The sequence below is a fragment of the Mastigoproctus giganteus genome, chromosome 5 (genome assembly GCF_048544385.1).
Source record: "Mastigoproctus giganteus isolate SK-2022 chromosome 5, ASM4854438v1, whole genome shotgun sequence".
In the NCBI taxonomy this organism is placed as follows: domain Eukaryota; kingdom Metazoa; phylum Arthropoda; class Arachnida; order Uropygi; family Thelyphonidae; genus Mastigoproctus; species Mastigoproctus giganteus.
The window spans coordinates 55,419,396-55,436,481 of NC_143579.1; the positions used below are offsets into that span (position 1 = coordinate 55,419,396).

A 17,086-nucleotide genomic window follows, 5' to 3' on the forward strand; every position below is an offset into this window, starting at 1 on the left:
AAGAAAATTCAAAAATACAAGATAGAAAAGAAAGTCTCATTTTCCGAAGCCAGAAAACAACAGCAACTAATACCGATGCCAAAACGTACATATGCCGACGCTGCTCAAAAATTTCACTCAATATCAGTTCAAACAGATACATCAATCCCACCAAGCATCTCTATTTCTGAATGGGCTCGAACTTTACTCTCTACTGTACCTCAGTCCTCAAAGCAACAGACTTCTAATAGATCTAATAACACACCAGTCACGATACTCCTGTTACTCTTACAACTCCTGTAAGATCTACTAAAACAGAAAACTCTGATCCCGTTAACAAGCAGCATGCTGAATCTTTCTTCATGGACACGAATGAGACTTGCTCTCATGAAGAAACGGAAACCATTCTGGAAATTCATCCAGAAGATGTAATAGACGCCAGACCAATATTTTCAAAGAGAGACAAAATAAAAATTGACCGACAGAAACAGACTTCCAAAAAGCAGACAGACACAGCTTCCTCATTTAAATCCAAACAATGAAAAACATCATCCAATGGAACTGTAGAGGCTTTCGCAGCAATATCGACGACATCCACGAGATAATTAAGCGTTATAAGCCAATTGGAATCTGTTTACAAGAGACATATTTAACACCTCAGGTGTCTACTTCGATAAAAAATTACACTCTCTTTCGGCAAGACAGACCTGCTACTAATAATGCTCACGGAGGTGTAGCGATACTTATAGATGGAAGAGTTACCCTGCAAACGCATTCAGTTGCAAACCACTGTTGAAATTGTTGCCACACGAATAGCCATTGGCGTTACCCTAACACTTGCTTCAATCTACCTGCCACCCAGTCGCCCTTGTACCATACATGAACTTGAAGATCTCATTCAGCAGTTGCCAACCCCCTTTCTGCTTATTGGGTGACTTCAATGGACACCATCCATTGTGGGTTCTTCCAATACAGACGGACGTGGAAAAATCATTGAAATGCTTATTGAAAGACGAAATCTAACCATATTAAATACTGGTTCACCAACTGGTTCACCACCTCCCAACAGGAACAGTCTCTTCAATAGATCTCTCTATCTGCTCTCCAATCCTTTTCCCTAGTATCCAGTGGACAACTCTGGATGATCCACTCAATAGTGACCACTACCCTATAATATGTAAAATTGAAACGTCACACTGCATACCTTCAGAAACTCACACAAAATGGAAATTTTCCAAGGCAGACTGGGCAAAGTATACCACTACGTATCCCTTCGACAATCAGATCATCAAATCTCATCCGATTGACACAGTTGCCGACCATATTACAAAACAGATTCTAGCAGCTGCATCCACTGCCATCCCACAGTCAAAGTCAAGCATTCGTAGAAACAGAAATTATTGGTGGAACGAGGACTGTAAGAATATAAAAAAAGAAAAAATCCGTGCATGGAATTTATTCCGCAAACATCCTACCACCACTAATCTTATAAATTACAAGAAAATTAGAGCTAAAGCCCGTCATATTAGAAAGAAAGCAAAAAGAGACTCTTGGGTTCGATTCGCAACTACAATTAATAAAAATACTGATGTAAGAATTATTTGGAGGAAAATAAGACAATTGAATGGTAAATTTCCCCCTTTGTCATCCCCACTTTTCACCGTGAATGGACAGGAGCTATCTACTCCTGCAGAGATTGCAAATGCTCTAGGGACGGTATTTTCACAGTTGTCTGACTCTACGGCATATGATCCATCATTTCAAAAGATTAAAGCTGTAGCAGAAAAATCCCATCCGAAATTTAGAACTACATCCTCTTTCCAATACAATACACCACTTACTTTGGTAGAACTTCAAGAAGCTTTATCCACCGCTAAGAACAGTGCTGCTGGCCCGGATGGAATATACTACATAATGTTACAACATCTAGACAATAAATCATTATCTTCGCTACTGACCTTCTACAATCGTATATTTATGGAGCATTCCTTCCCTAGCTTCTGGCGTCATGCTTTTGTACTGGCGATACCCAAACCAGGGAAAGATCATTCTATTCCGAACAATTACAGACCCATTTCGCTCACAAGCTGCCTAAGTAAAACCATAGAAAAAATGATACACCGTCGACTAACGTGGTATCTTGATTCCCAAAATATTATCTCTGACAATCAATTTGGTTTCCGAAAACACCGATCATCTCTAGATCTCATGATCAAAGCAGAAACAGACATCAGGAATGCGTTTATCCAAAACAAACATCTAGTAATGGTATGTCTCGACATAGAGAAGGCCTTTGACACCACTTGGCGGTTTGGTATCCTGAAAGATCTTCATTCCCTGGACCTGAGAGGACACTTACCGTACTTCATACAGAATTTCCTACAACACAGGACCTTTCAAGTTCGCTATCGGCAAGTACTTTCGCAAACATACATACAAGAAGAAGGAGTCCCGCAGGGCTCTGTACTCAGTGCAACCTTATTTGCAATTAGAATAAATCAGATGACAAAAAATATTCCAAAAGCTGTAAACTCTTACCTCTATGCTGATGATTTGACTGTCTCTTGCAGCTCGCAAAACATGAGCTTTATCGAAAGGCAGCTGCAAACATCTATAAATAACATTGAGTTATGGATGATACACAATGGTTACCGATTATCCTATCAGAAATCTAGAGTCATTCACTTTTGTAATAAACGAAAGATGCATCCAGATCCAGAGATACAACTAACAAATCATCCCATCACAGTGGTGAATAGCATTCGTCTCCTTGGTTTAATTTTTGATAATAAACTGAACTTCTTAGAATATATCACACATCTAAGGACTGCTTGCCAGAAAAAAATGAATTTATTAAGAATTATCTCTTCTACATCATGGGGTGCAGATCGGTACACCTTACTTCACTTGTACAGAGCCCTGATCAGATCTCGCCTTGATTATGGCGCCCCGGTGTATGATTCTGCTAGGGAAAGCATGCTAGCACGTCTTGCCCCTATTCAACATTCTGCCCTCAGAATTGCTGTAGGCGCTTGTAGAACATCGCCAGTGCAAAGTCTTTATATCGAAGCCCATGAACCTCCGCTCAGCCTCAGGAGAAAGATGTTACTTCTGAACTATGCAGCCAAAATTCAAAGTCTGCCTTCTCACCCCAATTGGCCAATACTTAACAATCCACAGTTCCCAATGTACTACAGAAATAAACCTAGAGCAATTCGACCTGCTGGCATCAGATTACAGGAATTATCACAAAATTGGAATATACATCTGGACAAAATCCTCCATGATCTGAACAGTTCAGATCCTCCATGGTCCTTTATTAAAGCATCCTGTGACAGCTATTTCTTAAACTGGGGAAAACATTCGCTTGCAAATACCAATATACAGCAACTGCATGCCGCTCACACACAAAATTACCAAAATTTTACGCAAGTATACACTGATGGATCAAAGTCTGGTAGTAAAGTCGGTGCTGCAGCTGTCTTTCCCTTTAACACTATCTCTGTTTCACTTCCCACCGAATGCGGCAGTTATACAGCTGAATTATATGCTATCAAGCTTGCCTTAGAAAACATTCTCCAACTGTCCATCCAAAAAAGTGTAATATATAGTGACTCACAGAGTTCAATCTTGGCCTTGCAAAATTCCTCCTCAACAACGCATCCCTTAATAAAATCTATAAAATCTCAACTAATGCATATCCATGATCACCAACAAGTTGTCATTTTTTGCTGGATCCCAAGTCACACTGGGATATCAGGGAATGAAAAAGCAGACTATGCAGCCAAACATTCATCCAACGTAGCATCGCCAGGTTATTATGTTCCATATATGGACTACAGATCCCATATAAGAAATACATGTAAAGAACAATGGACACTTCTATGGCAATCTCAACTGAATAACAAGCTCCGTGAAATAAAACCTGAACCACAGTTATGGGTTTCCAGTTCTTCTGTAAACAGAAAGGAAGAAGTCATCCTGGCTAGAGCCCGGATCGGGCACAGTCAGCTCACCCATATTTTTCTTCTTACAGGAAATGATCCTCCGCAGTGTATGCACTGCAACTCTGTTCTCACAATAAAGCACATACTCGTTGAATGTACCTTATACACTGATGCCCGAAAAGCTTCATACAGTAATCTTCAACAACCTTTGACACTCCAACAGTTCATAGGTAATGATGCAAATCTCCCGGAATTTTTCCGCTTCTTAAAACGCATAAATCTGTATAATTGTCTCTAACTGTTTTTACAGACACCGTGAAATCCTCATCTCGTTTATAGGCGCAATATGGCCTAAGTAGCCCTTGCGCCAGAAATAACCATACCAATACCTTGCTGGTGCCTAGTCTCCAGACACTGTAATTTGCAAAACTTAAGCCTTTCTTCGTAAGAGCACCCCTTTGTTCCATTCACTAATCTTGTTGCCCTTCTCTGTACTCGTTCCAGCAGCTCTACATCCTTCTTGAAATGAGGCCTCCAGACCTGTATACAGTACTCTAGGTGTGGCCTGACCATTGCCTTATACAAGGGAATAATCACCTCCTTATCCCTGCTAGAAAAATTCCTATATATCATTGACAATACACCATGAACTACTCTTGCAGCCCGTCTGCACTGCTCAGAGAACTTCATATCTGCCTGCACAACCACCCCCAGGTCCCTTTCCATTCTCTACCACTGTCAGTGTAGAACCACAGAGTTGATACGTTGCTCTCGGGTTGCTGTTTCCCATGTGTAGTACTTTACATTTGTCAGTGTTAAACTTCATTTGCCACCTCTCAGCCCATCTGCTCAACCTTTCCAGATCCTGTTGCAGCAGCATAGTGTCAGTAGTGTCCTTGACAACCCTGCCTACCTTTGTATCGTCTACAAACTTCGACATTAAGCTTGATATACCATCATCAATCATTTATAATGATTTAAGTTGTGCAAATTGCAGCTGCTGGAGGCTAGGTACCTGTGAAGTGATCTAATTGAGGTGTATAAGGCCTTGAATGGGTTGAGCATGTTGAATTCTGATGGGATTCTTCCACTTGTTCAGATTACGAACTTATGGGTGCATAAATTCAAATTGAGGAAAGACGGATGTAGAATAGTAGATGTGCGGAAGTTTGCCTTTAGCCCGCGGATGGTTAATTGCTGGAACAAACTTCCATCTGTCGTTGTGACAGTTGATTGGCTAAATAAATTTAAGGAGAAACTAGACAAACACTTAGATGGAGTGGTTGTGTGAATTTTTTTTTTTTTTTTTTTTTGGCTGATGCTACATAAGCTTGCTTTTTTGAATCACATGCCACAATTATTATTATTATACAAAGGGATAATCACCTCCATGTCGCTGCTGGCAAAATTCCTAGATATCATTGACAAAACTGCATGATCAGCTCTGGCATCCCATGTCCACTCTCAGAGAACTTCATATCTGACTGCATAATTACCCCAGGTCTTTCTCATTCTCCACCTCCTTGAATGTAGTACCACACAATTGGTACGATTCTCTTGAGTTACTGCTACCCATATGCAGTACTTTGCATTTGTCGATGTTAAACTTCAGTTGTCACTTTTCAGCCTGTCTGCCAAACTTTTTTAGATCCTGTTGCAGTACCATACTGTCTTTACTGTCATTAATAACCCCAACCTTTCTATCATCTGCAAACTTGGACATTAAGCCAGATATACCTTCATCAATATCATTGATAAATACGCAAAAAAACAGCAACTCCATTAATGTCATCAGTCTACATAGAACAGTGTCCATTTATTACCACTCACTCCTGTCTCCCACTCAACCATCCTTTTATCCATTGCAGCAACTTGTCCTTAATGCCATACCACTCCAATTTTAAGCAGTCTTCCATGTGCAACAGTATCAAAAGATTTTCTGAAATGCAAATTTATGATATCAAAATTATTTTTTACATCCGGTTCCTTTGTGACCATCTCGTAGTATCCAATTATTTGATTACCTCTCAATATGAACAATCAATTGATTGTCCATTGATTACCACTCTCTGTCATCTCCCACTCAGCCATCCCTTTATCCCTTGTAGCAACTTACCCTTAATGACATACCTCTCCAATTTGTACAGCAGTCTTCCATGTGCAACAGTATCAAAAAGCTTTCCTGAAATCCAAGTATATGAAATCAAAATTATTTTTGGCATTCAGTTCCTTTGTGACCACATCATAGTATCCAATCAAATTGATCAGACAAGACTTCCCCTTAACAAACCCATGCTGTGTCTGAACTATTACTGCAGTCTTGCCTAGGTGATCCTGCATCACTTCTTTAACCAATGACTCCATTATTTTCTCCAGAACAGAAGTTAACTAATAGGTCAATAATTATTTGTGCTGCCCTTTGAACCCCTTTTGTGAATTGGGGATACATTTGCACATCTCCAGTCCATGGCGACCTCCTCTTAACTAAGGATGCTCTCATAATTATGGCTAAGGGTTTGCTTACTTCCCTCACTGCCTCCTTCAATATAACTGGATAGATTCCATCTATCCCAGGTGCCTTTTTTATGTTTAACTTCAATTTCTCCTCCAGTTTGCTGTCCATTATTACAAAATTCATTACCTCCCTGTTAGAGTTCAGTAAACTTCTATCCTCCATTCCTTACAGAATTTCTCATGTGTGAATGTAGATGCCAAAATACCCTTTCACTTTCTCAGCTATCTGAGCAGGATCATCAACAGTCAAACCATCAACATCAAATGGACCAATCTGATTCATCCCCTTCCTTCTAGTTTACATAAGTAAAGAAGTCTTTTTTTTTTTCTTTGCATCCTTTGCCAAGGGTTTCTTTTAAATGACCTTTGCTTGCCTAACCTCCTTTGTGACTTGATTATAGACTAGCTTATATCTGTCATTGCTTTCTGCGTCACTTGATAATTTATATGTATCCCACGCATTTTTCTTCAGTGCCACGAGCATAATTAGTTCATCTGACATCCATTTAGGTCTAAATTTTGAACAGTATTTCTTAGTTGGTATGAAAAACCTAGTAGCTTCCAAGATTAATTTCTTGAAGGCTTTTCCCATTTAGAATTTGCTGTTTTTAACCTCATCAGTTGATCCCACTGTATAGAATTTAAGAACTGTCTGAAACCACTGTAGTCACCTTTACGAAAACAAAATTCCTTCCCCTTACCCTTGATGGTACATACATCTTTAAGTAAATCACACATTCGTACACTGTGATCACTGTCATCTAGTGGTTCTTTTATCTGCAAATTTCTGATGCATGAATAATCACTGCTGATAATCAGATCAGTAGTATTACTGTCTCTGGTTGCACTTCAAATGTTGCCATAGAAAACAACCTTCCAGTAAATCCACAAAAATCTTGCTAGTGTGTGAATGACCAATCTAAAAGGTGTGGTCAAAACCTGGAAAGTTAAAATCCTCCCATTACGGGACATTCTGATTTACTGGCCCACAGCATTTCTATGCACAATTGTTAGTTGTACTCCTCAGAGTCATTAGGCCTATAACACACCCCCACACATTTGTAGTACCAACTGTGTGGTACTACACTTAAGGTGGTAGAAAATGAAAAAGACCTGGGAGTAATTGTGCAGTCAGATATGAAGTTTTCTGAACAATGCAGACAAGCTGCCAGGGCAGGTCATGGGGTTTTGTTAATGATATATAGGAATTTTGCTAGCAGGGAAAAGGAGGTGATTGTCCCTCTGTATAAGGCAATGGTCAGGCCACGCCGTGAGTACTGCGTACAGGTCTGGAGGCCTTATTTTAGGAAAGATGTAGATTTGCTTGAGCTTGTACAGAGAATTGCAACAAGATTGGTGATGGGAATGAAGGGATCCTCTTACCAAGAGAGGCTTACATTCTGCAAATTGCGGTGGCTGGAGACTAGGCACCTGCACGGTGATCTGATTGAGGTATATAAGGCCTTGAATGGGTTGAGCACGCTGAATTCTGATGGGATCCTCCCACTTGTTCAGATTACGAACCTAAGGAGGCATAAATTCAAATTAAGAAAAGACAGATGTAGAATAGATGTGCAGAAATTTGCCTTTAGCCAGCGGGTGGTTAATTGCTGGAACAAACTTCCATCTGTCATTGTGGAAGTTGATAGGTTAAATAAATTTAAGGAGGAACTGGACAGACATTTGGAGGGAATGGTGTGATTTTTTTTTTTTGGCTGATGCTGCATAAGCTCATACACTTGCTTTCTTGCATCACATGCCACTACTACTACTCTCATTTTCCCTTTCCCAGTATTTGTCACACCAAACTGATTCAACATCGCGCTGTCCACCCATGTCAACTGGATGCACTTCCTTAGATTTTATGTGTTTCTTAACAGACAGCATAACTACTCCTCCCTTCCTACCCATTCTATCCTTCCTCTATAGATTGTACTCCCACATTCCAATTCTTCGCTGCTTATACATGTGTGACACCATGTCTCTGATATCCCAACAATATCTGTCTTTGATGTCTTGATCAGCACTTCAAATTTCTCAAATTTATTTACTATACTTCTAGCATTGGTGTACATGCAAGTATACATGCACTTGTTCTTACTCTTAGTTACCCTAACACAGCCCATGTATTTACTTGTTCCATGATGACTCCCAGCAGCTCTCAAAATCCCCTGCAACTTGTTCTCTATGCTGCTGCTCATTAGAATAGAAGCAATGCAAGAATTACTTTCGCCTCTGCCTGTGGCTACTGTTAATCTTATAGTCTGTGAACCCCCCCCCCCCAAGCTAGCAGTTTTCTAACCCGCCTAACACTGCCTAGATAGCATCAGCAAATATTCTTGCACCCTTTCTATTTAAAGTGTATCCCATCCCTGTAGAAACAGTCTCTCCTGTTGGCAAGCACAGACCATGCTGAAAAAAATTCTACCCTTCATCATATACTTCCTCCTACTGTGTCTGGGTAGAATTGCAGACACTTTCAAATTTAACCCTAGCTCGTGACTTTTTTTCAACATTGACCTGTACTCGTTAAGTAAATCTGCAAAACTGTTACTCTTAAGGTCATTATTGCCAACGTGTACAACAATATCACCTTTCGTGCCCTTAAAAGATATCTCCCTACAATGTCATGAACTTTGGCCCCTGGCAGACATACCCTGGTCCTGTTTCACCTCTTCTTTTTGTATAATATATTCCTCATCTCCCTGACAATAGAGTCACCGACAATAAGTAGCTCCTGTGGGATCAGTATATTCTGCCTTGGAGATTGCTGCTGTGTTGCCTGATGCACAAGACTGAGCTCTGGCTTTGAGTTGGGCAGCTGCAGTTGAGAGCTTGATGGGCCCCCTCATATTAATTCTTCAAGGGCATCTACCCTACACCTCAACTGTCATAGATGCCCACCAGAATGCTGAGTTAAAGTTGGCACCTAATTTTTTCAGTCTTTGCACTTAGCACACACAAAGACATCCTCCTTGACTGTTGATGCAACATATTGAATTGATGCCACAGATGCTGCTTTCTGTTTAGCTTGTTTTGAATTTTCTTTTTTGGAATAGATGTATTCTTTAATGAAAGTTTTTGTACTGGGCACAGAGAAAACTACTTAATATTTTTTTTAAATATCAGGGTAACCTTGTATTTTCTAGATGGATAACGCTTTATGATCATTCCGTATATAGGATCCTGAATATATATATATATATATATATATTTTTTTTTTTGTTTTATGTAAACCTCAAACATGAGCGGTATTAGAACCTATAGTACTTAGTACCGTGCTTGGGTTGGAGGTTGAGAAGACGAAAGAAGATATTTGTTGACATTGGACTTAAACTTCTGTAGACTGTAATTTTCAGGAAATACGTATGAAGGAAGGTTGTTCCAGAAAATGGCAGTTGAATGAACAAATGAAGAAGATGAAAAGTTGGTTCTGTGAGTTTGGAGTTGGACAGCAAATGGTTGTTGGCTGGTGGCGGCACGTGTTTGGACTGTTTTGAAAGAGAGCAGGAATTATAGAAGCCAATTCAGAAGAACAGTGCCCAGGGAAGTATCTGTTGAAGAGGCATACAGCAGAAACAGTACTGTCTATGAAACAGTGAGTGGAGAGACTTTGTTAAAGATGAATCATTAATTAACCTAACTGCCCTCTTTTGAATGGAATCAAGAAGCCTGAGAGAGGTTTTGGGGGCACCACCCCAGATGTAGGAACAATATTCCATGGCAGGGCGGATTTGTGATTTATATAGAGTGAGCAGCTGTTTGGAAGAAAAGAACGAAAAGAAAAGCTGTTTGGAAGAGAACGAAAGAGAAAACCAAGTTTTTTAGATGCAGAGGAAGCAATATTTGTAATGTGCTTGTGCCAAGAAAAATTAGAAGTCAGGGTAATCCCCAAAAGAGATTTATCATTTTGCCTAGAAATCGGAGTGTCACTAAAGATAAGCATAAGAGCAGAAGAATCCTTTTGGTGAAATATGAGACAAGACTGAGTTTTAGAAGGGTTTGAAATCAACTAGGTTATCTTTGCCCCACTGGAGAATTACCTGAAGATCGGCATTTAAGGAATTAGTAGCAGATTTTTGAGAAGTTGAAGCTGATTGAGCAGGGCAAGGTTTCTCAAAATGGAAAGTAGAATGCAATGTGCTATCATCAGCAAAACGGTGGCTAGGATTTCCAGTCAATGGAAGAAGGTCATTAATATACAAGAGGAAAAGAGTGGGGTAAAGAACTGAACCTTGGGGGACACCAGCATTAGTGGAGAAGTTAGAAGACAGAGAGCCGTATACCATCACCCTCAGTGAGCAATCAGAGAGAAATATGGATTCCGTCAGTGTCGATCCACTGGTGATATTCTGGCTTATGTTACCCATTGAATTAGTTTAAGAGGTGGTGGTTAATTGATTTCTTCATTACTTTAGAAAGAGTAGAAGTAACTGCAATGGGACGATAATTGGATGGAGGGATTTGTAACCGTTTTCAGGAACTTATTTTTATTTATTTATTTTTTTATGAAAACACCAAACACGAATGGTATCAAAACCTATAGTACTTAGTACCGTGCATGGGTTGAAGGAGAAGTATGGGAGGAGGGGGATGCCGGAAACTTTGCTCTAGAGACTAAACATGGGTTTCACCACTTCAAGCCTCCAATAAGCAAAGTGGTGGTATTTCACCGGTTGATGAAAGCCATCTACCACTAGAACTGGCTGGATGTGAGAAAATTTCGAAGAATAGGAGTAAGTTCAGGAGCACAGGTTTCGAGAACAAGTGGAGAAATATCATTGGGACCTGGAGCTTTCTTAGCATCAAGATTCGTCAAAACCCTTCTGACATCCTTTTGAAGGAAGATCACAGGAGGCATTGAATGGAGCATGTTGGGAATGGTGGGAGGTGATTTACCAAATCATTAATACATTAGTTGGAAGAAAAATGGAATGATAGCAGGTCAACTTTATCCTTGGCTGAAGTGCCAACAGAACCATCTGGTTTGGACAGAGGTGGGAGCAGAGATGGGCAAAAGTTGCGGCCAGTAGCTTTGGGAAGAGACCAGAATGCTTGGCTACCATTAGGGCAAGAAGCAAGTTTTCTACTCTTAGCCTGTTCAAACTCTAGTTTGGACTGATTAATAACTGCTTTACAATTGTTGCGAGCTTTGGTGTAGGCAGAAAATGAAACTGAAGAAATAGAAACAAGCCAATTACGATATGCAACATTCTTCTCTTGAACAGCCTTAGCACATTTATTGGAAAACCAAGGTTTAGATAAAGGATGAGATTTTAAAGCAGAGTGTGGGATAAAGGATTCCAGTCCTGCAAGAATAATTTCACTGACACAATCTGAGCAGACTTTGACATCAGAAGTTTTGAAACAGTAATCCGACCAAGGAAAAGAAGAAAAGAAATCTCGCAGGTCATCCCATTTTGCATTCTTGTAATGCCAAACATCAAGAGGTTGGGAATAGCCATGAGATAAAGGCTCCATTGGAGAAGAGACAATCACCAAGTTGTGATCTGAGGTACCTAAAGGACCACTCACTTCGACCGTGTACTTGGAAGGGTTGTTTGTGAGAAAAAGATCAAGCGTGTTGGCTTTATGATTAGGATTGTCCGGTATTCTTGTAGGTAAATGAACAGTCTGTGCAAGGTCATTAGTAATTGCAAAAGCCTCAGCATCTCGACCTGCTGGGTCGGTGTGACTAGAAAACGGAAGCCAGCTGGAGTTGTGAACGTTAAAATCACCAAGGAAAATTACCTCACTGTTAGGAAAGTTGGACTGGAGAAAGTCAAGTTGCAAAGAGAGGAAGTCAAAGAGCTCCAAATGAATAGTGGAGTTGGGAGAACGGTAGAGACAACAGATAAATTTGACACAATGAGGTAGAGAGATTTTAAGCCAGAGAAGATCAAAGAGAGGAGATTCCAAATTGCCAAGTCTCTGACAGGGATTATCAGAATGGACATATGCACAAGTACCATCTTTGAGGCGAAAGGAATCATACAGCAAATAATTTAGGCATCTGAGATAAGCAGTAGTTGAATCAACTGATAACTGAGATTCTGTCAGAAAAAGTACATAGGATTCGGCAGACTGCAAGTGGAAATGGACATCGTTGATATTAGAATTGAGACCACGTATATTTGTGAAATGGATTAGGAAGTGCTTGGGAGGTTTAGATCTTTTCGCAGATAAGCTTGCTCTATTAGTTTGACAATTCGTGGTGTATTCAATAGTAAGAAAAAGTGGGTGGGACATGCTGTATGAAGTTATGAAATTTTTGGATATGGCGTACACATGGTAAGAATATGCCCAGATCCTTGACATAACGTGGCCTCAACAGTGCTCCCCGCATACACACTACTCGGACTCCCTCCAGTCACTATCTGGCAGAGTAGAGGTACCAAGATTATACACTAGCTGATCCGGAAGCCTCCTAGAGAGTTACCAATCGGTTTGGTTCGGTGTACTAACTAGCGGCCGGCCTGCGAACACCATTTTAGATCTCGCCACGATGTTCATCATAACCTCAAAAGTCATCAATCATACTGCATGATGGAAGAGATAGCGAAGGGTTGACTGGAACTTAGCTCTAGAGACCAAACATGGGTTCCACCACTTTAAGCCTCCAATAAGCAAAGTGGTGGTATTGTGCCGGTTGATGAGTCATCTACCACCTAGTACTGCCTGGTAACACAGAGGGGCGGCATTCCTCCATGTGGTGTGGGCGGCACACCTCGATCCCTGCTTACGTTGGTTCACACCTGGATGGTCACCCACCATGTACTTGTGCATGGAGGTTATACCCAGGATTACTAGCAGTTCCACCATCATGAAGGTGCAAGCAGAGGGTTGGCTGTCACAGACTGTCCGGACTTCGCCGAAATTGGGTCCACTTGACTTGAGTGTCACCCGAATATAAGTTCCATCAGTGTTTTAGACTCCCAGGTAGCAAGTACAGCTTGTCTGGCCTATCTGAGAGAATGTCTGTGACAACCTCAAGGACCAAGTGGTAACTGACCAAGGATCAATTACCACTGTGTGAAAAATGACTTCCTTTATAAGATGCTTAAATTTTATAAAGTGATGCCATTATAGTATTCTCATTTATATTTCAACGTGAAATTAATGTTAACTTGCTAAAATTACTGCTAACAAGGATATAAATAATAGATGGTTAAAGTATAAGTGATTACATGTGGGCAGAGTGAGCAAACCATATTTTCTTGAAAATCCCACACCCTTGAATAAATTGCACACCCCATTTTTTTAAGATATTAAAAATAAAATTATGAATTTATTTTCTGTCAGCAGCACAATTTCAGATTTTTTTTTCTGCCTCTTAAAATGTTTGTTTTTCACTAGCTCTAAAGGCATGCATAATTTGGCAAGCTCTAAAGGCATGCATAATTATGTGCTTTAGCAGAATGTGTGCACAGTACCTTGCAGATTATGTGGACTAGTAAAGGGTACCAAACTTAGAATCTTAAGTTGCACAAAGTGGACTAGGTGATGTCTGTCATGGGAAAAGGAAGGTGCAAATGAATGTACTCCATTACTTATTTTGTTTCATTTCCACTAAACACTCAGTGTATATATCTTTTCATTTCCTTTAAAAATCACATGATCGTGATATTTTAATGAATCGTGCATTGGTGGGAAACAAAAATTTCTGAAAGAGAGATTCTTTATGGAGAGAAACATTCCAAGGCCTGTTTTAATAAATATCACTATTAAACAAAATAGTTTTTTTAGGCTACAGCCAGATGAGTAAATAAAAACTCTGAAGTTAATAAGAACTTTTAATTGATAAAAATGTAGTGTTTTTATATGCTCCTCTGATCGTAGCTTCAGGAGAAATTTCAGGCTCTGGATTAAAATTCACAAATAAAAAATAAACCTTGCTTTTTTTTTTTTTTTTTTTTTTTTTTTTAAGGAAAAAAGTGTATTCTATCTAATTGCCTACATTTATATTTGAGAAAATGTGATATTCTTTGGCTCTTCATTTTTCCTATTCTTGTTAGCATCCATTTGACTTAATACACTGTTAGATTGCACTAGGGGACTGATAATTCACTCTAAATGTGTGTTATTATCCTGTAAGCAATTAGATAGAATACCAAGTTTTTTTTTTTTTTTTCCCTTTTATAATGAGGGAGGTGCAAGTGTGGTTCTGTTCCAAATTATAATCAACACTTACATTGTCCATGGATTTCAATAATATTTTAGTTTGGTTCAATGTGATGTTTTAAATACATTTGCCTTTAGCAACAGGTCCCTTCCAAGAGAGTGAATTAGTGGAATTGCTGGCACCAAGTACCAAACTGATATAGTTTCTTATGCAATTATTTCTGAGCATTTAGAAATATAATAAAGATTATTAATTTGTTTAATTTTGGTTTTAATATTTAGGGTGTTTTTTTTTTTTTTTTAATAAGGATGGTTTCTGAAACCTTGAATATTCAAATTAACAAAAATAAACATATTTTAGGGTTGAATAAATACATTCACAGAAAATTAAAGGAATACAATATCTATTCTGTAATTGCAAAAATGTCAGATGATTTGCTTTATTTTAATATTGCATTAAAGGGGAAAGGGAAAAGTATTGTTAATATTATTAATAAACCAAATTGTTTTTGTCCATGATTTATAGGTTATTGTGGAGTTCACATTCATATTTGTTGTGATCTGTTTTGATGTGAATATGCTTTATGATAGAAATGTCATACCTTACTACTTTGTAAACTGGAAATTGAGTTTCTTTATGTAATCTTAAAATGTATTTTAGTTTTGATTTTCTTTACAAAAGCTTAGTTGTTCCATGAACTAACAAATACTGACTATTTGTTTATTCTAAATTAAAACTTTAATGATTTAATTTTTTAACCAAAACATAATTACTGTTTTAGGAATTTCAGTTTTTGTGGTAACTGAAAATACAATTGTTTTTCTGTTATAATGTATAAAGTTAATAATAAGTTTCATGAGAAAAATAAAAACAAACACTATTTGAGTCTTTCACTTCAGTTATTTATATGCTGTTTACTGTATACCAGAGGTTCCCAAACTTTTATACCTTGCACCTCCACTTAAAATATTTCATAAAATTTATTCCCCTGCTTCCAGCAAAACTGCAAATAAACAGATATGACATAATTTAGTATATATTAATTTCATAAAATTAATATATACCTTGCTACATTTAATCCCTTCATGGATTATCCTGAGATATCTCGTTTTTAGTTTTAAATGTTATTTGGAACTACACGAAATATCTCGGGATACAGTAATACCCGAAGCAAACAATAATACCTCCAAAGGACTGAAACATATTTTCTCTGGTATTTACTGGCTAATTTTGCATTAGGTTAGGCAGGTAAATCCCGAGTTTTCTGATGATTTTCTTACGCCTGGCAGCAAACGACTGGCTTTTGTTTTACTTATATTGTATAGCAATGTCAGAACAGTAGCATGCGTTCCTGTGCTGCCAGTAAGCAAAATATAATTTGCCCTCCTAAATGCAGAATACTGAACCCACGAAAATAATGCACAAAAACAATACCGAAAAATATTTCGGTGAACCAGGAACTGCTGCCTGTAAGCGACGCTAACCTCACCTGTCCACTTGTGGTGGCAATGTGTCAGAATGTAGTTAGTTTGTGATTACTGCTTGTGGCTGGAGGTTACTGCTTGTGAGTTCCACTTGATTTTTTAAATTTATTTATATGATGAGTAATGAAGACCTTTTCTGTGCCTTTCTTTTATCTCAAGCGGTAATTTATTAAAGAAATCTGTATAATTTGCACACTTTTTGGCGTACACGAGATAGTTCGGGATAGCCCAAATGGGTATTACTCCCATGTATTTTCAATGAAAAAATTGATAAATAACACAAAAAACTATATAATGAGTATTCGCATGATGCATACTTTTAATCTGTAAAATAAAAAAAAGTCTATCCGTTATGGCACATTTTCCAGAAAAAATGTTCCGGGAAGGGGTTAATCTCAAAGATTGACATAAAATATGTTTCGTACCTGCATTAGTGCAATGGTTTGTTTAAATTTCATTTAAAAAGATTCATAAAAACAACACATGTCCCCCCCCCCCAAATAAAAACCAAGTGTGCCACCCTTGTGATGTATTCCCCACACTGGGTCACCTCTGCTATATACCCTTTCATAATGTTATTTTTAATAGCATTATGAAACCAGTACAAATAATTTTAAAATCATTCATTTTACAGAGAAGCAAGTAGCAATTGAAGAAGTGGAGGAGGAAGAACTTGCAGCTCTATCCAAGTAATTTCATATTTGTTTTAATTAATGCCTAACCCCTGGCCTGCTTCTGGCTGTAAAGAGATTATAAAACAGTACTATTCAATTTATTTCATTTTACACTAAAGAGTATTTATTTGTTTATATTGCCTATAGTAGATTATTAAGACATACTTGAATAAAACATTTGGATATATTCAAGATTTAATGTTTATTCTTCTATTTTCTTTTCAAAAATAAGCAGTGCAGTGAAAAATATTTTCCACATCTCTGCAGAAGTGATTTGTAGATTATATCAAGTTTCTTTATGCAGAAAAATTGTTTTAATATATCCTTTAATAAAAAATAACTTTATCAGTCATACATTAATATCTT

General features: G+C 38.3%; 1 protein-coding gene across 3 annotated transcripts in view; it reads left to right on the forward strand.

Moving 5' to 3' along the window:
- The window catches only part of LOC150085405 (uncharacterized), a 209,930-nt gene that overhangs the window by 133,304 nt on the left and 59,540 nt on the right, over positions 1-17,086 (forward strand). For all 3 annotated transcript variants that reach the window (XM_090374032.1, XM_090374033.1, XM_090374034.1), the window contains one exon: positions 16,681-16,735. In XM_090374032.1, the coding sequence (XP_090230158.1) occupies positions 16,681-16,735 (55 nt within the window). The remainder of the gene's footprint in view (positions 1-16,680; positions 16,736-17,086) is intronic.